General features: G+C 44.8%; 1 protein-coding gene across 1 annotated transcript; it reads left to right on the top strand.

Moving 5' to 3' along the window:
• Positions 1 to 833: 833 nt before the first annotated feature.
• On the top strand, positions 834 to 24,382 carry VXN (vexin). The gene is made up of 6 exons (XM_004435749.3): positions 834 to 900; positions 5,230 to 5,285; positions 12,962 to 13,112; positions 17,072 to 17,133; positions 20,001 to 20,092; positions 21,941 to 24,382. Exons 1-6 carry the CDS (start codon positions 834 to 836, stop codon positions 22,122 to 22,124), a joined length of 612 nt encoding a protein of 203 aa, XP_004435806.1. The 3' UTR covers positions 22,125 to 24,382.

Genomic DNA, 24,382 nt, shown 5'->3' with positions numbered 1-24,382 from the left:
ATATTTCAACCATACCCTATTTTTGTGTATGTATATATAGCCTAAAATATAGGAGCTATATATATCCTATATATATAGGATAATATATATTAGAATATTTATGGTAATAAAAATATAACCTTCCTATAACCGGGTACCTTGAGTATCGGGACACTACTTGTTACCATATCCCTGCCAGCACTTGAAGGTTGTACCAGAAGATGCTAAGCACACAGCTCTCTAGAAATGTCAGCCTTGTCTTGTACTGGCATGGAGAGAAAACGCTCTGGAGAAACAGTCCTTTTGTTTAAAATAGAAACTTTGAAGGAAGCCAAATTAACACATGACAAATTACTGAATATCCAGTTCTTGTGGAGGGAAAAAAAAAAAAGCCCCTTTATTTCTGAAATGAAAAGGAGAATTGCTGGGACCAAAATTCACGTTTCCTTTTCGGTGAAAGTCTCCAGCCAAGCTCGGCGCTAACCGAGTAGGCGATTTCACTTCATCATCACTTCACAAAAGACTTCCAAATTCACTGCGGCAGACACGGCAAAATAAAAATGTTAAATACGTCCTGGCTGGGAGGGGACTGAAGCCTCCACGCTCAATCAAAGGTTTGCAATAATAGGATTCATAAAAAAAAAAAAAAAGGAAGAAGAAGAAGAAAAAGACAGATGGGATTAGAAAATGTTGCAGTGAAGACTCTGGAATGAGATGAGATCACAGCCCCAGCCTGTCTTTTGTGGACCTGCACAATGATCCCGGAGCCAGAGTGGATTAGGAAACGTCGCGACTAGGGGTTCAAACAGGGGCCTCCGGTACCCAGGCACTTTTGGGGAGCGAAGGCTGAAACGATGCATCAGATTTACAGCTGCAGTGATGAAAATATCGAAGTTTTCACCACTGTGATTCCTTCCAAGGGTGAGTAAAATTGCCCTTGACTGTCTCCTTGCTGTGGCACCGTATGCGGGAGGGTGAGGACCTCACGTGCTGTTTTACTACCGTTTACCCGCGGGTCTCTGAGGTTTGATGCGTTCTGGTTTGATGGTATTTGTTGCTGCCGTTGTTGTGTCTGAAAAGGAGGCACATGGATAAACATCAATTATCAAGAAACAATCCATCCAGGGGAAAATAAGGGCAGTTAAATATTCCCTGTTTCACTTAATTCAATACTGGGAATCCAATATGCCGATGACAGTGACAGCAAGCCCATTGTTTGAGGAAACGGAGATGGAAACAAAATTCCCAGGGCAGCTAGATAGATTCTTTCCTCCTCTCCAGCGAGCAGGTGCGTTCTGAAATGAGAACCAGCTGGCTCAAAAGTATGATTTCTAACTGTGCCCTGAAATGCGAGGAGAAATACTCCCCACAGTGGACTGAAATCTAGTGAAGTGCGCAAATAATGCCCTGACCCCAGGCTGGCCTCTACACAGACCCCAGGGCCATGCCCTCAAACTTAACCTGGAACTAGCACTGCCGAAAAGTGTGACTTTGTAAGTCCTCGTGCTCTGAGGTGAATGGTGTCAAGTCCTGGCAAGGGCTTTGTGGGAGAGCTCAGTCTACTCCAGGTGTTTGGTTACTGGACAGTTCCCTTGCCCCCTCCCAAGCCTGGCCCTCACTCCTGCTGCCTCTCTTCTCTGGCTGCAGCCCCTGTCTTGCTGGGAGAACCCGGGACTCCGGCTTAGCCCCTGGTCTCATTGTCAGACTTGAATGAAGGGGGCTGGATGTTTGCTGGTGTTATGACCCCCGTTCAAACAATTCCTTTCTTCTTCCCGTGTCAGCCACCGACAGGGCCATTGCTCAGGGGGGAAGGGAGAGATTCAGCCTGGCCACAAAGAGACAGCCAGCAGAACATAAACAAAGCTTTAGACATCTATTGCCAGATAGAGAGAGAGAGAAAAGAGCTAGGAGTCTGCCCACGTGTATGAGTTGGAATTCTCTCTGGAGACTCTGAAAGGTACCTGGAAAGTCAAAGCTGATCCTCTGACCCAGCAGTGCCACTTCCTGCTAAATAGTCTTACACGTGGATGCTCACAGTGGCATTGATTCTATGAGGACAAAATTGAAAATAACCTCAGTGTCCTTGAAGAGGGGAAGGGATAAAATGCGGTGTCATCATACTATGGAATACTCCACAACAGTCGACAGGGATGAACTAGATCCCTGTGTATGGACATAGATCTCAAAAGCATAACGTTGGGTGAAAACAAAGCAGGCTGAAAAATTATATATGTATGATAACAATTATTAAATTTGGAAATGCAAAACAATACTGTATATTGTTTATGGATACATGTCCAGAGAAGGGCATGAAAATGTAGGCAGGAAAGATACAGATAAAATTAGTGATCTTAGTAGCCTGGGGAGGGAGGGAAGTAGAATTAGGGGAGGGTAGAAAGGGACCTAAACTTGCCCTCTCATTTTTAATTTCTTTTATATGAGAGGGAAACAAATTGGAAGCAAATGTGAAAATGTTAAAATATATCTATTTTCTGTAATTTTTTGCATTAAAAATTTTTTAAAGGGAGAAAAAAATGCAAAACCAAATGGCCTTTTTAATTAAAAACTTAGTATGCAATTCAGGAGCAATGTCACACTTCACCTGAATGAAATCATTCAAAACAGGGCATTTGACTCCATTTGCTGAGTATTGTGGTCAAGAGACTGATGCCACTTCTGCACTGTGTGACCTTGGGCAGGCTAGTTAACCTCTCTGAGCCTGAGTTTCTATTTTTGTAAAAGGGAGAACTGGAACCTACCTCCCAGGGTAATTATGGGGAAAAAATGAGATATAGATCAATACAAAGAGCATCTAGAACAGTACCTGGCATGTGGTAAGCACCATTAAATACATTGCTTACAACGTGATTTCTATTTTTATTCCATATTTAGAGCAATGAATATGTTCAGTCAAAGATAAATATTTAATCCTATATTCCTTTCTTGCCATCTTCATTCATGGCCACCTCCTGGTAATTAAACCAAGTATTCATCAGTATTCATGGACATTTCACTGCTCAGGAAGTTGTTCTCTAGAAAACGAGTATTTGCAATTTTATATTAGACCATAAATGGAAGAAGTCCACCTCTTCCTATGTCTTATTTTGCCCCATCTTGCCTTCTCCAAAGCCATCAAGCAGAGGGCTCCCTGAGACAAGACAGTGCTAGCTTTTCTTAAGTCACTGTTCATGATAGGGAGTGGTAACCCACATTCCCTAACTGCAGAAACATAGGCTGGTTTGATTTTATCTAACAAGGGTTACAGTCCTCCCTGGTATGCGCTTTCCCAGACGCTACTATTTAGCCATGTTTATTCAATGTGCAATGACCAAAACATTTTCCAAGCTCAAGTTCAGCATATGGGTAGTGTGGCCTAGTTGTTAAGAGTGTAGGCCTTGTTCCACCATCAACTGTGTGACCCCTAACTCTCAGTATCCCCATCTATAAAATAGAGTTAATGAAGAGGAGTTGCTGGGAGGAGTGAATGAAAAAGTCAAATAAGCCATCGCCTAGTATAGCTCAGTGTGAGCTATTATTACATTCCTTATTGTTTTATATCCCTCTTTCCAACACACACATATATGCACACGTGTTAGGGTTCAACCTAATATCTACATATTTTTTTAGCTGAGCCATCTTAATATCTCATGAAAATATGGCAACAGCAAATGTTATGGTGTTTCTTAATGTTAAAGGCACAGGACATAGATCAAGTCTGTAACTGAAGACAAATGTGTATTTTTACTTTCTAGAAAGAAAGTGAGCCCTTTAAGGGAAAGATTTCATAGACACAATTCACAGTAAATACAAAAGATAAAAGCTGTGGTTTTACCAAGAAGTTGTACCAGAAGTTGTTTCCTGAGGTACACGAGAGTGGGTTTAATTCTAGGGTGAACAGTACCACAGCATTCAAAATACTTCTCTTGGGGGAAAAGCAACAATGAGGAGAGGTTGGCAAGGGGAATCGGGAAACAGCAGGAGGGAATGGAGAAAACTCCAGAAAGAGAAATCCTAATGGAATGCTCTAGAAGTTATCATCTATTCCTTCTACTTGCCCTCATCAGAGGAAAATCGTAATAACCACCAATGATTCCCAGGAACTTACTCTTTGCCAGGCACTGGGCCAAGGGCCAATATTTATAAAGATTAGTTCATTTAATCCTTGCCACAGCCCTCTGAGGTAGGTGCTATTATTATCCCTGTCTTATAGATGAGGAAAGTGAGGCTTCAAGAGGGTGAGTAATTTGCTGGAGTCACGTAAGTGGCAAGTGGTCAAGGTCAGATTCACTCCCAAGTGAAAGGAGTTGGGAGCCCTGTCTATTAACCAGCACCGTGTACTCCCAGTTTCAGGGCTGCAGGCGCTTTGCAGAAAACAACACAGCCCTCATCTGATCACCTATCTGATATGTGACAAGAAGTCATTTCAGTTCTAGACAGGTCAGTGACATGGCGGGATTTCAGTTCCAAGTAAATCATTCTAGCAGCAATGTGGAAAAGAGATGCCTGAGTATCTCCATTTTCAACAAAATACACACCTTTTCTCAACCAAGTAACTTTTTTTAATGTTTAATTGATTTTTTAAGCTTTTTTTTATTGTGGTAAAATATAGACAAAATTTACCATTTAACCATTTTTTAAGTGTACAGTTCTGGCATTAAGTACATTCACATTGTTGTGCAACTATCACCACTATCCATTTCCAGAACTTTTTCATCATCCCTAACAGAAACTCTGTACCCATTAAATAATAACTCCCCATTCCCTTCTTCCCCATGTCTCTGGTGACCTCTATTCTACTTTCTGTCTCTATGAATTGTACTACTCTTGGTATCTAGTGGATACCTATGTATAAGTAGACTCATACAATATTTGTCCTTTTGTGTCTGGCTTATTTCACCTAGCTTCATGTTTTCAAGGTTCATCCATGTTGTAGCATGTATCAGACTTTCATTCCCTTTTAAGGCTGAATAACATTCCATTGTATGTATATACCATGTTTTGTTTATCCATTCTTCCACTGATGGGCATTTGGGTTGTTTCTACCTTTTGGCTATTGTGAATAGTGCTGCTATGAACTTTGGAGCACTCAACCAAGTGACATCTAAAATCGAAATTGCACCCTGCCTCTTCTTCCATTGCCCCTCCTCTATGCCCCTGCCCCACTTCAGGTGCCAACCCTCTCAGTATTGTTTCCGTAGCTGCATCAGGCTCACAGTGTTCTCTAAACCATTCCTTTCTCTCTCTTTGCAGTGTCCAGTCCAGCCAGAAGAAGAGTCAAAAGCTCTCAACACCTCTTGACCAAGAATGTAAGGAAACTTCAATTTTGATCCCTTTGATTGACTTTCATTTAAAAAGCAATGCCTAGGTTCTTCACTTTCTCTCCCCTGCTCTCAATAACCAGGAAGGTTTTCTGTACCCCAAGCTGTTGCTGCTGCATTCTCCGTCCTCCACTTAACCAAAATAATTGACAAATGTCAACCAGACAACAAACAGCTCTGAATTGGACCCCACTGTTCTGCCATTTTCCCCAAACACAAAGAGTAAATCTCATTTTATATATACATTTTTTTCTTATTTAAACAGAATCCATGATGTGGGTACAGCATCCCTGATCTAGGTGTTCTCCTATTTTTGGAATTTGTAATGTTCCAGTTTTTCACTATTATAAATAGCAATGTAATGAATTTATTTGTACAAAATACTATTATTTTGGATTAATTCCTTGGCGCATAGGCCTCAAAGTAGAATTAACAAGTAAAAGGATAAGAACAGTTCCATCCATCCATCCATTCATCAAATATTTGCATTCCTACTATGTGTAACAGACACTGTGTTAGATGTGGAAAACATAATAGTGATTTTTAAAAAATGGTCTCTGCTTACAGGTTTGTCACATATTACCAGGTATTCTGAACAATTGCTGGGCTTCCAGCAATGCTTTTCCATTTACCTCCACCCTCACCAACATCAGCATTCATTTTTTAGTATTACCTTTTGCTACTTTAATAAGCATAAGCACTACCTTAAAATTAGTTTACGTCTTTAGAGGCTAACGATGCTGTGAATTTCTCATTTTACTTATAGATTTCTTTATATAAAGCTGTCCATACATCTTTGTACTTTAATTTAAAAGGCTTATTTTAACTGCTAATTGTTTCCTCTTGGTTATACTGGAGTTTCTAGTATTTCTATCACAATTTTTCATGGAACATCATTTTGATTTTCTACGTATCTCAATTTTTACAAGCCTATTCGCCTTTTTAAAAATTTCTTTCTTTTTTTTTTGGTGAGGAAGATCAGCCCTGAGCTAACATCCATGCTAATCCTCCTCTTTTTGCTGAGGAAGACCGGCTCTGAGCTAACATCTATTGCCAATCCTCCTCCTATTTTTTTCCCCCAAAGCCCCAGTAGATAGTCGTATGTCATAGTTGCACATCCTTCTAGTTGCTGTATGTGGGACGCGGACTCAGCATGGCCAGAGAAGCGGTGCATCGGTGCGTGCCCGGGATCCGAACCCGGGCCGCCAGTAGTGGAGTGCGCGCACTTAACCTCTAAGCCACAGGGCCGGCCCTAAAAAAATATTTTTTAAGTGTCCTGGGAATGAGATAGGGTTTTAATCATTGTTTTTTTAATACACATTTAGTACTTTTTAAATTCCCAAAGCAGTATGTGCCCCTTATAAAATTTCAAACATTACAAAAACGTAAAATAACGTATCAGAAAGTCCTGAGAAGCTATAGGACATAGCGGTTAGGGACGTAGACTTAGAGTTAAAATGCCTGGGCTTCTATCCCAGGTCTATTCATTGCTAGCTCTGCGACCTTGGGCAAGTTGCCCCACCATTCTGGGACTCAACATCCTTAGCTTTAAAATAGGGGTAATAAGAGCATATATGTCCAGAACTGTTGGAAGGAGCGGATGATTTAATACATGTAAAGTTCTTGGTCCACAGCCTGACACATACTGAGCATTTAAAAAGCACTGGCATTTTTTTAGCTGAAAATCTCCCGTATACTAACACATAATTATTATGCTTTGCCGTTTGATAGCATACTGTTTTGCAATTTGTTGTTTTCACTAAACAACAAATCTTGAACATCTTTACATACCCAATGGGATAATACAGATCTATCCCATCCATTATTGAGGATAAAGGATGCCATTGTGTGAATGTACTATACTTTTTTACCCAAACGAGATCTGAAGTTTTCTAGATTAATTATGTAACCAAATCATCAATAAAGGGGGTTTCTCCGTTTTTTCTACTAAAACAATGCCACAAGAAATATTCTTCAACATATTTTTTATGCCCTTATGCAAATGTTTTTGAAGATAAATTCGTAGATATGAACATGCTGGGTCATCAAATCAACACATTGTACTCTTTAAATTTACACAATGTTATATGTCAACTGTACCTCAATTAAAAAAATGAAAATGCTCAAAAGACATGAACATGGAAAAACTTTTATAGCCATTACCAAATTCCTAGCAATTATGTTTTAAAGTACCTTTGCCAGAACAACGGAGCCAACACCGTATGGTGTCAATGTTGTTAATCTTGACAATCTTATAGGTAAAAATATCTTATTGTTTTAATTTGCATTTCTTTAATTAATAATATTATTCTTCATCTTTTCATAGGTTTTAATATTTTTTCCCTTCGGGTCTCTTACTCATGTCTTTTGCCCATTTTTCTGTCACTTGTATGCCTTGTTTTTAGTGACTTTTGAGAATATTTCATAAGAAAGAGAAGGGCTTTTAATGGATGGAAAATTTCTTGGTTATAGGGCAAGAGATTCTTATCTTTCTCATGGTCCCTAAAAACTTAAGCCCACAGTCCTGAAGGAAAATGCTCCTGACTTTCAAGGAGCAGTGAGTGTTACCAAAAATGGAAAAGGAAGGGGTTGTTTGTAGGTAATTTAGAGTTTAAGAAAAGTTTCACAACAGACCTTTCTGTCAAGGGCTTGAGTTTGGCATCACTCGAGGTTCGAAGGAACCACAAATCATTCATGACTCAGGGAAGAGCCCTTGGGAATCGGGAATATTTAGTTCTTAACCAAGTCCTTGCCTTGAATTTCTAACCTTAAACAATATTCTTGTTTGAATCACTCCTTATACCAATACTTACTGGCTTTATAAGGACAGATGGTAGTTATAAAAGCTTTTAAAATGGAAACCAAATCATTATACTTTCTAGTAGTTATATAGGGTTCTAGGGAAGAAACTTCTCAGGGGATTTAGAACCTAAACAAAGGAGATAACTCTCAATGGTGGAGGTGAAGCCACATGGGCATGAGATACACAAAGCCGCCAAAACATGGGGCACAACCTCCTGGAATATCCAATCGACGCCAGCCAGGCGCTGTAGAACCATGCTCTCAGGTTTCCTGGGAGTGGAAATTTTTGAGAAAAACTATGTTTATGGTTTATGGCTTTCCCGCTCTAAAATATTTTTACACAGAGGAAAAAAATGACTCAAGTATATGAATATATATATATAAATTGCTTTTGATAAAAAGAGAAATCAGAAGCTAGGGTCTTGTCTTCAAATATGTAATCCTCCTCCAGGTGAGACAGCTTAATAAAGCCATCTGGCCTTTGAGCTCTCCTTTGAATGTCTGATTTCTCCTAACAGCCTGACTCATCCTTTGCTTGTAAAACTCGGGCTCAGCCATACAGAACATTCAAATTAGAAAAGACAGGAAGGGTCTCTTAGTCCACCTAAGATGGAGAAAGTGAGTCCCAAAGAAGAAAGAATTATCTCTGATCTTGTTTCCTCATTCAACTAGCTCTTGGCTTCCCTTTGAGTTCCCGAGAAAATTATTCATATTTCGCAACTGCTCTAATATACCAATGTTTATGACTTTCTCTGTCCTGAAATTCTTATTTGTGTCTATTCTCACTCCCTGGGCTACCATGTGGATGTCAGGTTCCTTCCTTTAGAAATATCTCTTTCATCTCTGAATCATCTTTTGTGTCACAGTTTCCTCCCACTCTGGACTCCTCTTAAGTTACATATTCTTCTGAACCCAGGGCAGCCACACAATGTTCCTTCTCTAGACAGTCTCTCTGGTCTCCTCACCACTTGGATTCTTAGGCAATTTTATTGACGTCCTGATCATCCTGACGCCACCAACATCATAAGAGTACCTCAAAGGAATAAATTCACACTAACGCGCGAGTCAGGCCTGCCACTGAGGCCACTGCCTCTGTGATTCAGAGCCCCTTCATAATTAGCAGTGGGGCCATCATCAGGAAAGATGGAGAAATGAGACTGCAAATGTCACATTCTCCCCAGATTTCAACCTTGTGGAGGAGGGATTTGTCTGGTCATCTGATTTCTCAAAATGCACTGAGCAATCAATTGCACTTGAAAGTTCTTGTCTGAATGTAGGCATTTCTGTGGGTCTTACAAAGAGCACTCATTTAGGAGTCATGAAACTACAGTTCTCGCCCTGGCTCTGCCCCTTATAGCTCTGTGACTTTGAAGACAAAAGGCCTCCCTTGGCCTCAGTTTCCCTATGTGTAAAATTAGGGAGTTGGGCTAGAACATTGCTATGGATCCCATCAGCCCAAAATCACGATGATTCTCCATCTCCTAAATCTCACCTCTCTTTCTAACTTCCTAACAGCCCCCTAGACTGGCAAACAAACAGAAGTGTGAATTGAAGAGTCAGTGGATGGAATCTTGGGCTTGTGAGTTAGCCCGTGTCTTCTGTTCTTCCTGTCTCTGACCTGAGACCAGCAGGGAAGCATCAATTTATTGTGGTGAGGCTTGTTGACTAGTACATTCCCCTGCTTTCAGCAGGCAGTTTGCTGACCTAGGAAAGAAAAATCCAACATTAAACCCTTGTATCTCCTTCTCCCTCGCTTTTAATATACCCCTCCCCCCGCCACCCCAGTTCCCCAATCTTATCCCTGTACTCAGGATGCTAAAGAGCCTGCTCTCAGATCATTTTGTTCTAAAACCAGCAGCAGCAAGCCCGGACTGTGTCCTACAGACCAGAAAATAAACCAGGCTCTCAGGAGGCCACAACTATCCATTCAGCTATCCCCTCCCTGGTGTGGGCCTAACACACTGCCCTGGAACCCTCTCAGAGCCCCTGTTACCGTGGGAAATGAGAACCAAGTACAAGGCCAGCTATGAGAGGGAAATCTTCCGAGCTGGGCCCCCCTGTCTTTCCTTTTCTGCTGTTGGCATCCTGCGGGGGACTGGAGAAGATACCCTGAAGAGACAGTGAACCCTAAGTCATGACCTGGGAAGTAACCAGCCTCATCTCCAGCCCCCGTCCCCCCTGCCACAATGCAGAGAAGGGATGGCAGAGGTGGTGTTTCTTGTTCCTGAAAGGAAACATTTCTTCCCTTTCAGAGGAGAAAATGCTAGGTACCCCCATGGACTCCTCAGGCTTCCACATTCCACCTTACTTTCTCCTTCTACAAAATGGGTCTGAAAACACGCCAGTCCTCACTCTCCCTCCCTTAGAGGAATGCTGAGAGAATGAAAATAAAATCAGGAATACTTGTGACGGGAGGTCAACAGCAAAGACACCACTATGAGTGTCAAGAAACGAGACTCAGGTCTTTCCTGTTCAACCTGGAGATTCACAGTCCAGAGGAGGGCCCTTAAACCAAAGAGCACATGTGTCCAGGGGAACGGGGCTCCAAACCACCATTAATCCAGGAAATTCCAGTACTCTAGGTGACATCACGGCAGAGCTCAATGCTAAGAGGAAGGAAGGAAGGGGGAAGGGCAGAGGGGACGGATGTGCAGGGCAGTGAGTTGCAGACCACCCATGCTGCGCATCTCGGCTCCCAGTGAGCTGGCAGCCGGGGGTGCGGGGGGTGGGGGGTGGACGGCTGCTGCCCCCAGCCTGCACTGAAGGCTTGCTGAACACAGAAACACCACCGTCTGCGGTGCCCAGAGAAGAAAGGGGGCGAATCCTAAATGCTCCTGAATTATCAGCTTTCCCCAAAGAATGAATGAGTCTGGGTCCTAAAACGAGCCTAAGAAGAGTTAATTTCCTAAAACAGATAAGACCGAATTTGGGCTATCTTAATTTTCTAAGCAAAGGACTATTTGTGGTCAACTGAAGCCAAGAGTGACAGTTCCTCTTACTTTCCTCTGTGGAGACATGAGCCGCTCTCAGATGCTGTAGATCAACAGGTGGCATGAAGAGAACGAGCAAGTAGCAAGTGCTCCTAAAATCTCTACTAATTAATAGAGTAATTAGAGTAAACTAATGACCGGCGTTTACTCTACCCCCAAACAGCAAGGCAGACAGGAATATCCCCTTTCCACGGAACTGCCAAGTGTCAAAACTGGGGTTTGAACTCAGGTCTGCCTGAACCCAAACGGGTTATCTTCTTGGTCATTGACAATCTGATAGGAGGAAAAAAAACAATTATTGTTTTCATTTGCATTTATTTAATTATGAATGTTATTCAGCATCTTTTCATGTTTACTAGCCATTTGTATTTCTACCATCATTTGCCGCTTCATGTTTTTTGCCCCATTTTTCTATTTTTTTCCTCTTTATTGATTTGTAAGTGTTCTATGTACCTAGAGATAATTCCCCATTATATGTAACACATGTTATATTGAGCCGTATTCAATTGTAGAGTTTGTTTTTTGTTTTAACATGCATCTTTGACCTGTCTGGTATTCATTTTGGTATGAGAAGTGTGGACAGGGATCCATTTCCCCCAGTGGCCTGACATTTATTCCAACAATATTTATTAAAGATTCAATTTTTCTCCACACAATTGAAATATCACCCTATTATAATATTTGAAAATTCAGTCTTTTTTGCTTCAGCATCCTCCAAAAGTAATACAGTTGTTATATGTGGACAACTGAGAAGGCTCTGTCAGAGGTTGGACTGTGAGGGTTGAGATGGGTCAATCTCACTCACAGATGCGCCGTGGGCCCAGGATCCAGCGCAGAACATGCCCTCCCAGGATTTCTGCGGCAGGAAGGAGCGAGCGAGTAAATGCAAACCTCAGGGCAGCTGCAGTGTTGGAGGTTCTCACAGCTTCAGAGGAGTGAAGACATTCAGAATGAATGACCCCCGTGTCATGAATATGTATAAAAAACATGAAGGATATGAGAGGCAAAAACTGCTAAGATTCCCTTCATCGCTCCTGGTATTAAGATAAAATACGGTATTATTTGTCTCAAGTTTTTACATTTAAATTATTTCAATGATTTAAGTATTTTCATTATAACTTTTAAGGCCCTTTTCAGTGGGCCCTGGCAAAAGAGGTATGTCCCCTTAATGTACTTCCCAAAATAACTACCCAGCAGGTGATCATTACTAAAAAGCCCTTACCATCCATCTAGCACTCTGTTCTGGCTCACCGGATTTCCACTTATTGAACCACACACCCAGTGGAATCCATCTCCCAGCCCCGCCCTGATACAGGCATTCTGCAAGGTGGAGGAAAATGCCTGCTGTCTTGCCAGCAGCCTCTTTCTTTTTAAAACCTGGCCATCATTTGGAGCCTGAGTCCTCTCCCCAGGTCTTCCCTCTGCCAGAGCATACAAAAAGCTGACCTCTGCCTGAACGAGGGCATCCACTTGGCTGCAAAGCCTGTAAGACCCCAGTTTCCAGGACTGTCTTCATTTCAAATAGACTGTCCTGTTGTCAAACCACGTCAGGCCAGGGGGCAGGTGACTAGCCTGGATTTCTGATCTGATAGCCCAGGCTCCTGACTCTGTGAAGGGACGGCTGGTGAGGAACCCCGGAACCTTCGCTTTCCTGCACCATGGCACCATCTGACATGCTGAAGTTACATGAAACAGTTAACTGTCGGGCCAGTTTACTCAAGTTCCCTCATTGCCCCTGACATTCAATGGAGTAAGGAGGGCTCCGACAATTCCTTGTCAACACACGGTCCATCCGCAAAGCTGCAGTCCTGGGCCTAGCCGTAGCTCCTGAGATCCGCGAGAACAAGCTGACTGTCCTTCCTCCTCCGGCAGGTGGTGATCGAGTCGGACCTCTACGCGCCCCGGCCCCTGGAGCTGCTGCCGCACCGCAGCGAGCGCCGGGACGGCGACGGCCGCAGGTCGGGCCGGCTGCAGAGCGCGCGGCCGCAGGGACCCCACCCCGCGAAAACCCCGGCCAGACCTGGTACGTGCCCGAGCCCCGGGAACCTCGCTGGGGGGCAGGGACGCACTTAGAGCAGCAGCCGCAGTGTGTGCATCCGGGCCCGTATTTTGTCCCACGGCAAAATACCGTGGACCACGGTGGTGGTCCTCCCTGGCGTCCTCCATCACGCCAGGCGAGCGCAGCACCTGTGGCGTGGGGACTACAGCTTTTCCCAAATCCATGCTGTTCCTACCCTGAATGCACCAGCTCTCCGGCCCCACCTAGGGCAGCACCACAAAACACCTTCTACCCATGAAACACTGGCTTCTGGGTGTGGGTATGAGCAAAGGTGCTTTCATCTACAATCTTGCTCCACAGGAAACCCTGTTGGATTCAGGAGAAGAAAATCAGTGTGTTCTGGGGGAGAGAAAACCAGAGTAGACATGACTCATGAAGCAAAGGAAACTTACATTGTTTATTTTACAGGCAGTGTGTGTGTGTAATTATGCATGCTCTTCATCAACTGCCATCTTAAAATCTCACCATTTTAAATTTGCATGACTTAGGCTATTTCAACAATCTATAAAAAGAATTTAGGGACAAATTTGTTTTGAAAGCTGGAAACATAGTTTTACCTTCAACATTATTTTTGCAAATGGCTTCCACTCCAAGCAGTTAAACGGGAATCTGCATCCAGCCTGCTGAAGCCTGTGATGGTATTTTGCCTTTAATTGCTGGTTTAGGTTATTTTTGTTATGCCCACAGACTAAAGTTATTCATATTTTAACTCCAAAAACACACAATAGCAAGTCTGGGATGTCCTTCTCAAAGCTTTTGGGTGTCAATATTGCATGTTACAAGAACTGAAATAAGACTTCATTGACTACGTCCCTTCATCCATCCATCTTCTCTTTTCTCTCTCATAGATGCCAGACTGGATCTCTTAGGTTTCTTTGATCACTAACACCCTGATCCTGATTTTATGATCCTATGTATAAGAATACATAAATCAAGCTATATTCTCTAGTTAAGTGATTACATATACACATATGTATGTAGAATGAAAGCATTAGGAAAACCACAATCTGCCTTGCAAATTAAGAAGGGATAATTTTTTCTGTGTCTATATATAGGTAGGTGGGTGGGTGCATGTGTGTGTAGAAAGAGAAAAAGAATATCTGCTACAAAATCAAAGTGAATTTAGAGCCATGTTTCTCAAATTTTAATGTGCAGAAGAATCACCTGGGAATCTTGTTTTTATGCAGATTCTAATTCAATAGGACTGAGTAGGGCCCCAGATTTTGGTTCTAATTAGCTTCCAGATGATGCTGATGATCTGTTGGTCTGAAGACAACGTATTGATTAGCAAGGATTTAGAGATGATCTAATGGGTGTTTCTCAAAGTAGGGTCCCCGGAGCAGCAGAATCACCTGAGAACTTGCTGGAAATGCAAATTTTGGGTCCTACCCCAGACCTATTGACTCAGAAATTCTGGGGTGGGGCCCAGCAATCTGTGTTTTAACAAGCCCCCAGGTGATTCTAATGCACACTGAAGGCAGAGAACCACTGATCTACTGCAACTACCCCCTGCCGATTTACAGAAGAGGCAACTGAAACCATGGAAACTGTTTGACCTACCCAAGGTCACACTGCTCATTAGTAACAGAAATGAGATTAAATCTCAGGTCTCCTGATTTCCCAGCTAATGCCTCTTCCCCCCGGAGAATAATGTCTTCCCTACTGTCTAGTTTTAGGGACCACTTTCTTCCCTTGCAAAGTAGCTTGTGGAAGCTTGGACTGCCCCAGTCAGTCTTTTATTCTGAAAGAGAACAGTAAGTTATGAAACGGAGAGAATCTGCCCAACATGTGACAGTCAGCTCATGCAGGGAATGTGCTAGTCAGGTTTAAAAAAAAAAAAAAAAGACTGAACTGGGCATTGATTCAATTTCTTCAGCTCCTGCAATCTGATAGATTCCAGAGGGGTGGGAGAGCAGGAGGGTTTCTGAGTCAAGGCTAGACCCCAGTGCTCTCCACAGGAAAGGCTTGGCGCCAAGTCTTCCATTCTCCCATCAGAAGGGCGTGTGTCTCCGGGGATCTCAGAAATGGGTACTTGTTTCTTTTCTGAGCTATAGGATACTGTAGCCTTTCTCACGTGGGAGAAGGATTCTCTGAGGAATCTTGGAAATTGCGGAGACTCTGAAGGCAGAGGCCCAGCTGAGAAACTCCCTCACAGTGAGGCCTTGAGCAATGAGCTTTAAGTGCCTGGAAAGGGGCCACCCCACCTCCTGGGCCTGGGATAATTGGCTGCCTGCAGAATCTCTCCACCAAGATGTCCTTGGGCACCTCAGAATCAACTTGTTCAAACAGAACTCATCTTCCTCCTTCAGACCTCTCTTCCTTCTCAGCTGGGGCCACCATCCATCTTTCCAGCAAGCTACTGGGATTTTTTCCCTAACACCCCCTCGTCCTACCCCATCCACACTCCACCCACCAAACATTGACAGTGTCAACTCCTAGATATGTCTCATCTCTCCCGCTTGGTACCTACCTCAGGCTACCTGGGCTCATACTTCCTTCATTTTGTGTGTAGCAGCCAACCCTGGCCCTCAGCCACCAGTCCCCCTCCCTCTACAAGGCCACCAGAGGGGTCTTCTAAACCAGAAATCTGCCTCTGCTGTCCCTCTGCTTTAACACTGTGTCCTCCCCACCCCTGACCACCCTCCAGACCATGCCCAAGGACCCTCCAGGACCTGTCCTCTGCTGACCTCCCTGGGGCCACCTCCAGTGACACTCCTGTCCATAGACAGAGCCACCCTGAGCTGCGATGGAATTCTGTGACTACTCCATTATATTCTCTTTCCCTGGACCTTCACTGACACTGCTCTCTCTGTGGATTGCCCTTCCTGTCTCTTTCCACCTGGCAAACTCCTCCCAGACTGGGCTAGGGGGTCTCTTAGTCAAGTTTCCCCAGCTCTGCAAGACCACCAAAGAGGTCAGTTTGCCATTCCCTAGGTCATCTTTACCTGGCTTCATCCCACTCCTTATGTATCTCTAAAGCCTCAGTTTCCTCATCTAGAAAGTAGGGACTATCATGATACCTACCTGTTAGGGTTGAGGTGAGAATTGAATGAGACAGTATTTGTGTTTTACACTCAGCACAGTGCCTGATGCACAGTAGATACTCAAACATGACCTCTTACTTATGCCAGAGCACTGCACACTGTGGTTAATATTGATAGTCTCGTCATTTTTTATTTTATTGGCATTGGGATTTTTTCCAGGGAAGGGGGAGTGTTTTATTTCAATATGCTGTAATGTGATAGGACGGGGCTCTTCCTGGAACGCCTGCCCCAGGAGAGGACTCTGTTGAAATCTAACGTTCCCCCACCTATTGCTGCTATATCAGCCCCACACCTGGATTCCCAGAACTTGCAGGCTTCAGGGTAGAAGTTACTCAGAAGTAGGTCGAGCCTCAGGAACAAAGGCTTAGCAAAAGGTTCTCACGTTCATCTATCTCATGTGGCCAATGTCTCAGGACTGATAGACTCCAGTCCTTCCACGTTCTGAGGCTTCACTTCCCACCGCAGGCAGGACTTCTCTGCTCATTCTCCCAGAGGGGTGTCCTGGTTAAACAACTGATTCCAGATGTGAAGACTTAGCTCCTGATAACCCCGTGTGATCTGGGGCCTTAAGAAGGAAGGAGGAGCTAAGGGCACATTCTCTGAGCACCTACTGTGCACAGACACAGTGCTAAATGCTTCCACGCACATGCTTTTGTGAGACCTTAGTTCTGGCACCCCTGGAAGAGAGCCAGGGGTGCAGGTGACCCCTCTACAGTTGCCCCATCGCCTAACCCTACTGCATGGTTCTGCTGCTTGGTACAAAGGCCTTTAGAAATCCCCAGCTTGTGACTGATTAGCTAACGAGATAATTGACACCGACCTGGGGGAAGTAGAACACCAAGTACCACTGAGTAACGTCTCCTCCTTTCAACTTTGCAGTGGGGATTTCTGAACCCAAATCATCAAATCGTTGTGGGAGTCGGGCATATGGAAAATCTTTGGTAAGTACAATAAGCCTGGTTAGTTGTGCCTGTTGTGCTTTAAGCTTCTTGCCCCGACTGTGCCGTGAAGAGAGACTCAGTGTCCTTTGTTCCAGGCCGGAGGGTTGTTAGAAAAGCAGACTTGAGGAGTCTTTCCCCTTTCTTTTTGTCAGCTTGCGGCACGCCACTGGCTGCTGCTCTCTTTCCAGCCAGAAATTCAGCTCTTAGGCAAATGGAAGAAGATTACCTAGCGGATATCGCACACACAGGGGGAAAAAAGTGGTTTCCATGGTAGGCCCCTGCCAGGGGGAAATGCCTGAGTAATTCCCAGGGGACGAGATTTCAGGGTCTCAAGCATTGTGAAAACATGAAACACCAGCCATCTCAGGATGGGACAACTCTGGAGGGCATCTGCTCCAGGGCAGGTTCTCCGGAAGCAGACTCTGAGGTTTGGGGTTTGGCATATGAGATGTAGATTAGGGATCAGCACTGTGACAGGAGAAGGGAGGCAGGCCTGGGCAGAGGGAACCGCCCAACCACAGTGCAGCCCCAACACCTCCCAGCAGGAGCTCTGGGGTAAGGTTGCCCGTCCGAGTTGTGCCGAGTTGGACCCAAATGACCAAGCCTTTATGTTTCCTCCTCGCTCTGTCACAGTGTGTGGCTGCCCCAGGAGGGCGTGACCTTGGGTGGGGTGGCTCTGTGCACCTGAAGGAGCTGAGAGCCACCTGCTGCCTGCCCTCCTGCAGTTGGGTAGCTTATCCCTCCCTGAAGGGGGATCGGGTGGCACATGTCCAGGTCTAGCTCATCATCAGCCTGAAAAAAATCTCCTTCGTCGTCTTCTGGGCATGGGTGTGGGTGGTCTCTGGTTAGCACAGTAGAGGTGGAGTCGTGGCTGGAGGCGAGGTCAGCTCGGGCACCCTGAGCTCTATGAGCATCAGCTCTCAAGATTCACGGATCGTGCCATGTGAGAACTAGAAGAGACTCGAGATTGTCTGGGCCAGCCCCTTTGTCCTTATGGGACCAATGGGGCAGAGATGTGAGCACTTCACTCCTGGTCTGAGCAGGAAATCTAATCCAAGTATCTCATTTAGGTGTACTAGGAAAACCACACAAGGGGCAGGGATGGGAGCTGCTTTGTCAGGAGGCCCCTGCCTCAACCTAGTACTCAGGGGAAACTGAGGCAGCTGGGCCATTGCCACAGAGTGAAGGTTGTCAGGCTATGACAGCTCGAATAGCTGCCCTCAGCTGATCCCAGAGGAAGAGGGCCACTCACGGCCTTGGTTAGCTGCCCCCAGTCCCTGGGCTGGGTTCAGTGCCCTGGGCAGAGAGGTAGCTGCAGCCGAGAGGCCAGAGCTGGGATGGGATAGGGTGGTGACGGGGAGATGGTTACAAAGGAGGGGGGCAATAATGTTGCGGAGGACAAAGAGGCAGCATGACTCACCCTTTCTTCTGGGCCTGAGACGTGGAGCTGGGGTCCTGCAGCTCATCGGAGGCCCAGTATGGCAGGGTCGGAGAGGAATTCAGAGCTCACACAGCTAAATCTGATTCAATGCCGAAATGCCCTGGAGGAGATTGGACTAAAGATAGTGGAGAAGAAGGAAGCGCTGTGTGTTCCCGGGGCTGTTGGCACGATGGGGAGGGAGAGCTCCCGAGAGACCACAAGGTGGCACAGTAGCTCTGCCCGCAACATTTGGCCAGTTCGGGAGAGAAGGGGGCGGTGAATCACCGTGTCCTTGACCTGGAATTTCCCAGCAATTCCAGGAATGTGGTGACCTTAAGCCCTCCGTGGGGCTTGGGGTGGAGAAACAAAGCATGTCCATGGACTAAGCACACTCTGGACTTAGCCCTGATTAGGCCGTCAGTTACTTTTCAATTCAGCACATGCTTCTTAAGTACTCACCACCTCCCTTAGGAGAGCTGAGAAGGGCCACCAAAGGGGTTAATCCCAGTCCCTGCCACACGCCACGTGGCCTTTCTGGGGACTGGGAGACTGGACAAACATATGAAACAAGTAGAGAACCAAAAAAAGAACTGGAGGCATGTCACATAGGTACTCAGTCCAGTGGGGACATGAAGACAGAGAAAAATCAACTTGGGCCACCAGCCTGAGGGAAGCCTTCCTGGAGGAAGTGGCCTTGAAAGGCAAGCAGAGAAGAGGCTCGATGCAGAGAGTGAGGGAAAAGCCGAGTAAAGATGCAGAGTTGTGCGTGAGCATTAGGAAAGGCAGGACCAGGCCTGCTGGGGCTGGCACTGTCGGTGCCTGTGGGGGACAACGGGAGGCAGAGCTGTATAGATAAGGGAGAGTCCGCTTTTGAGCAGCCTTGAAGTGCAGGCTGCAGAGTCGGCCTCAGTCCACCCTGCAGTGGGGAGGCCCTGCGGTTCCAGAGTCCAGGAGGGGCCTGGGGAATGTGGCGGGTCTGGTGAGAAACAAGGAGGTCCGGGCGGCTGGCCCTGAAGGCTGCAGCAGCGGAAATGGAGAGGATGGCACTGATCTAGGCAGTATTTCAAAGCAAGAATCTGCAGGATTTGACGACAAAGTGGACACAGGCAGTGGGGGTGTGTTCTCAGGTAAGACTGAGTTGTTCTCTGTCGAGTTTCTCTAGGTCGGTGGTTCTTAGAGGGGTTCCAGGACTAGCAGCACCTGGGAACTTGTTAGAAATGCAAGTTCTCAGGCCCCACCAGACCTACTGCATCAGAAGCTGGGGTGGGTCTAGCGCTCTGTTAACAAGCCCTCTAGAGGAGTCTGATGCCCACAGAAGTGTGAGGACTATTGCCCTAGGTTGGTGGTGGTTCGGTTTTAGCCATCCCCCTTGCAAATGGTTCGCGTCAGTGCCAGAGTTGGGAACACGGCCACATCTCACATTCCCTTCCCATTCCTCACCACCCAGATTGCTCCGGTGGCCCGGATCTCTGTGAAAGCCCCCACTGTCCTGGAGGTGGCAGCCCCGGGCTCAGAGAATGGAGCTGTTCTGACAAGAGGGTAAGTGCTGGGCCCCCAGCCCCCCAGGGGTCCCCACCCGCTCTGGTCCAGTGGCAGAGGAGTAACAGGTGGCCTAGTCTGCAGACTCTCAAGACACTAAAATAAAATCCATGCCAGTGGTAAATTACCTTTTAATGAGGGCAATAATCCTGGGTCTCGGTAGCGCCTCGTCAACTGTTTCCCTAGGATTAAGCTGAAGTGTTTTTGATGGTTTCCACTTCATTAACGCCACTCTTTAGACTTGGAGAAGTGTCATTTGGGAGGGGTTTTGGTTAATTAGATAAATGTAATCACAGGCCATATTCAGAGCCTCCCACACTGGTGTCAGAAATGTCTCATGTATTAGGTTAGGGACCCCTGCCCAAAGGTAAGGAAGTGCTTAAGATACAAAGGTTTCAAACCAGATTTATAACCCCCATGTTACTGTTCACTCTGATCCAGAACCAGCAGCTAAAGTAGCAGGAGTGCATGATCCCCCAGCAACCCCCTCACTGCCTTCCATGTCACACTAAAAGATGGCAGGCAAGAGTCTCAGACTCAATTCAGCATGTATGTTTATGCCCCCGCCACTACCCTCCGTACTGCAGGGAGCAGGAAAGTGGTTGGGGGTGGGGAAGGCTGTGGACTCGTGACTCAGATCTTTTGCTGGCCCAGCACTGCCACTGGCTTGCTATGACTTCAGGCAAGTTTTTCAGACCTTCATGTCCTCATTTATTTAAAAACAAAACAAAAAAAATGAGGATGATAATAGTACCCCTCTTGAGGGCTTATTGTGTGAGTTGAATGAGGTCGTGTGTGAGGAGCTTAGCACTAACTGTTGCTATCATTTTTCAAGAAACTTACAATCTAGTAGTTGGAAAGACACTACCTGGGGACATATTAGATGCTCACGAATGAGGGACCGTGGTCTAAAACATCAACCTGAGTGGTGCACACCTTGAAAGCTGTGGGAGCCCCAGGAGGAACAGACCAGTGTGAAGCCCTTCTAGGTGAAAGAAGGTCATGTAGAAAGAAATGTAAAAACCAAGTCACTCAACGTATTAGAACCTAATTGGAGAAAAGTAAGAAAATCGCTTAGGTTGTATTAAGTTCTAGTGGCAAATTGTTCTGAGCAGCAATAGCTGTTGCTGACTGCTGAGTAAGCCAGTAAAAACTTACTATGCCTCAATAGAGGTCCACCTTTCCAATCCACATCGCTGTGTTGCAAAGGGTTCTGAATGGCTGCTCTGTCTCTAAACTGAGACGTTCTCATTTCAATTTGTTCCTGGACCCTGGCTGTTGAAAAGAAAAGGAAGGCCATCTCTTTCACGTAGGGAGCTAATGAGAAAAATGAACATTTATTAAGGTCTACAATGTGCTGGATGCTTTATTATCTTATTTTCCTCACAAAAGCCCCATGAGCTAGTTGAAATTATCCTCCTTTTGCACATGAAGAAACTGAGGCTGATCGAGATTAAGTCACTTGCTGAGGTCACACAGTAAGCAGGGAGCAGGATTCAGTCCCAGAGCTCATGCTCTTTCAATGGCTGATGCTTTGGGACATCTGCCCTCCCCAGCAAGATTGTTCGTGTAGAGGTGGGAGGGGTGGGAAAGTAGAACTTGGGACAAGAGCAGAACTTGAGATCCATGAACCAGTGTGCCCAGGGCCACCTCCTTCCCTCGCCCATGTGAGGATCCCCCAGGGGAAGTCATTCCCGAGTAGGTCCCAACAGTGACCCTCCATCCTGGTCACAGGGTGTGTGGGCAGAGGAAGAGCGAGAGGTCTGGCTACTCTTCTCAAGGGCAAAAATTAAAAGTTTGTCTCAGTGAAGTGACTGCCCTCCCCACCCACCCCTCGCTTTTCTCTAGATCTAGACATCTCAAGAAGATGACTGAAGAGTATCCAACCCTTCCCCAGGGAGCAGAAGCCTCCCTACCGCTGACAGGAAGTACCTCCTGCGGCGTCCCTAGCATCCTCCGGAAAATGTGGACGAGGCACAAGAAGAAGTCAGAATATGTGGGAGCTACCAACAGCGCCTTTGAGGCCGACTAAAGGTGACCCTCCCCAGCTGCCCAGCGTTGGCCAAAGTTCACTGCACAAGGGGAGAAAACTTCCAGATTGGAACTGAGCCACATTCGCTTCTGTTAGTAGCTGGTCCAAACATATTATCCTCCCTTACTAACTGATTGCCCTGGCTTAGGATGCAGGAAAGGAACTTCCCTCGAAGGCAAAAGAAAACTATTCCTTCTTAGAATCGATAAAGCCCCTGGTCTGAAAATGACTTGCGGGAGTCATAAAGTTTATCTCCCTATCTTTAAGCAAAACCACACCAAAATCAAACTTTACCCATTTTAAAGACCTCCAAGGAAGGAAGCAGGCAATTCTTCAGTCTTCCTTGTGAGTCCTTCTAACGTGTGTGATTTCTGGTGTAAATGTAAGAGCTTGATGTTTGATACTATTCTATCACAATTTATTTCATCTTGAGGAGGTACGGTTTTTAATGACAAAGCACTACATGTTTACTTAGTAGTTCTAATATCCACTTGAGAATATTGTCAAGGTTGGTTTTGATGATCATTTGGCATGACTGCATGAATTCTGTATTCTTTTATATGATTTTCTATAGAAAAACATGATTAAAAATTAAATGTTGAATGCTAATGTTTTCTAAAGTGGCATAGTCTAGTGGAATTAATAATACCTTGCTTTGGTATAATGATTTTAACTTTGAAAAGTGCTTTCGCATCCATTTTCTCTTATTTTCACAAAATCCCTGTTAAAGAAAGCACAATTATTCCCAATCTTCAGATGGAGAAACCAAGGCTTTAAGAGGCCATGTGACTACATACCAGATAGTGGAACGAGATACCAGGTCCTCAACTTCTCCACCAGACTCCTTGCTTTGCTTACTCTAGCAATGATTTGAGGAAGGTTTTGAGGGGTGGGGGTATGTCTCTGGGGGCAACCTTTGAAGTGAAGAATTTGATAAAGTTGGAACATGTAAGTGACTTGAATGAAATGCATCATTATGTATTAGGTTGAACCAGAAGAAATTGCCACTTTGGTAGATCAAAAACAATTGCTTATCAATTTCATGTAGTTCAGTCTAATATATAATATTATGTTTTCCTTCTTTTGATGGAAATGTCATCAATTCCATTGTCAACATGAGTAGTTTTAAAATGATAATATGATAGTGATAGCTTTTGTTTTTTAAATGCTACTGTGTGCCAGGTGTGACACTGAGCACTTTACCTACATTATCCCAATCTTTCTAACAACTCTGAGTTAGGAGGCCTTATCCATTTAATAGACAACAGTTGAAAGTGGTTAAATGTTTAGTCTGAAGTCACACAACCTACATGGGTGTCAGGCTTCAGTGCCTGTGTTATATCTACTCTTACAACAGAATAGCTCAGTATATAGAGAAGATCAAGGTTAGGAAATATTTTCATGTCAAATACCAAACATAGTTGCTTGGCAGAGGCTGCCTAGAGTACTGTGTGGCAATGAGATCTGAGATAAAGGCGTGCAGTGACGATTACTAATGCCTGCCTGTGGAGGGGATTAGTGCCATATGCCTGTGTATTTATCATCTGTAGTTTCAATTCTGCCCCCAGAAGGCTTGTTTTCTAATTCAGAAGCTTAAATTAATCCAACTCATTTAATGAAACTAGAGACTCCATGGTGAAATTTAGTCTAGGCCTATGTTGGAAATTGCCATGTCTTGGTACAAAGAAGAATTTGGCCACATTACTGGTCTCAGACTCAGCTTTTATTCCTATGCTGCTGCTCTGTGGCCACGTGTTGCTTTTTGCTAAGTTACCTATTTCCGTATCTCCAGGTGAACATAAGAAGGTGGGATAAGAGGCCTGGGCTTCTACGGTTTCACCCTGCTGATCTCTGTCCTTCAAGTGTTGTTTTAGACTCTGAACACCCAATCCTCTCATCGGAACATGATTTGGAGACTTGGGCATCAAATGTTCTTTCAATGAGTGCCTCGTCTCGATGGACAGTCTATTAGTGTTACACAGTATAGATAACAGGGCCTGGAACAAAGTTAGGGAGCAAACAGGTGATATATGCTGGACCTGTCAGAGTATCCTAAGATTATTTATTTTAACTTATTTAATTTATAACTGATGTACTCTATTTGTATGTGGCAGCTGGAGATTTCTGTAGGATGGAACTAATTTATTTTTAATTTAAATATTTCATGATGAAGTGTTTGCTTTGTATAGAACATTTTATTTGGCCAATTCAAATAAAAATAAAGTGTGCTTTGTTTGTGACATTAATAAACCGCCACA

Source organism: Ceratotherium simum, chromosome 31 (assembly GCF_057802395.1).
Source record: "Ceratotherium simum simum isolate JZ-2026a chromosome 31, ASM5780239v1, whole genome shotgun sequence".
Classification (NCBI taxonomy): domain Eukaryota; kingdom Metazoa; phylum Chordata; class Mammalia; order Perissodactyla; family Rhinocerotidae; genus Ceratotherium; species Ceratotherium simum.
The sequence above is the reverse complement of the archived record's forward strand: the minus strand, read 5'-3'. Positions and strand labels throughout refer to the sequence as shown.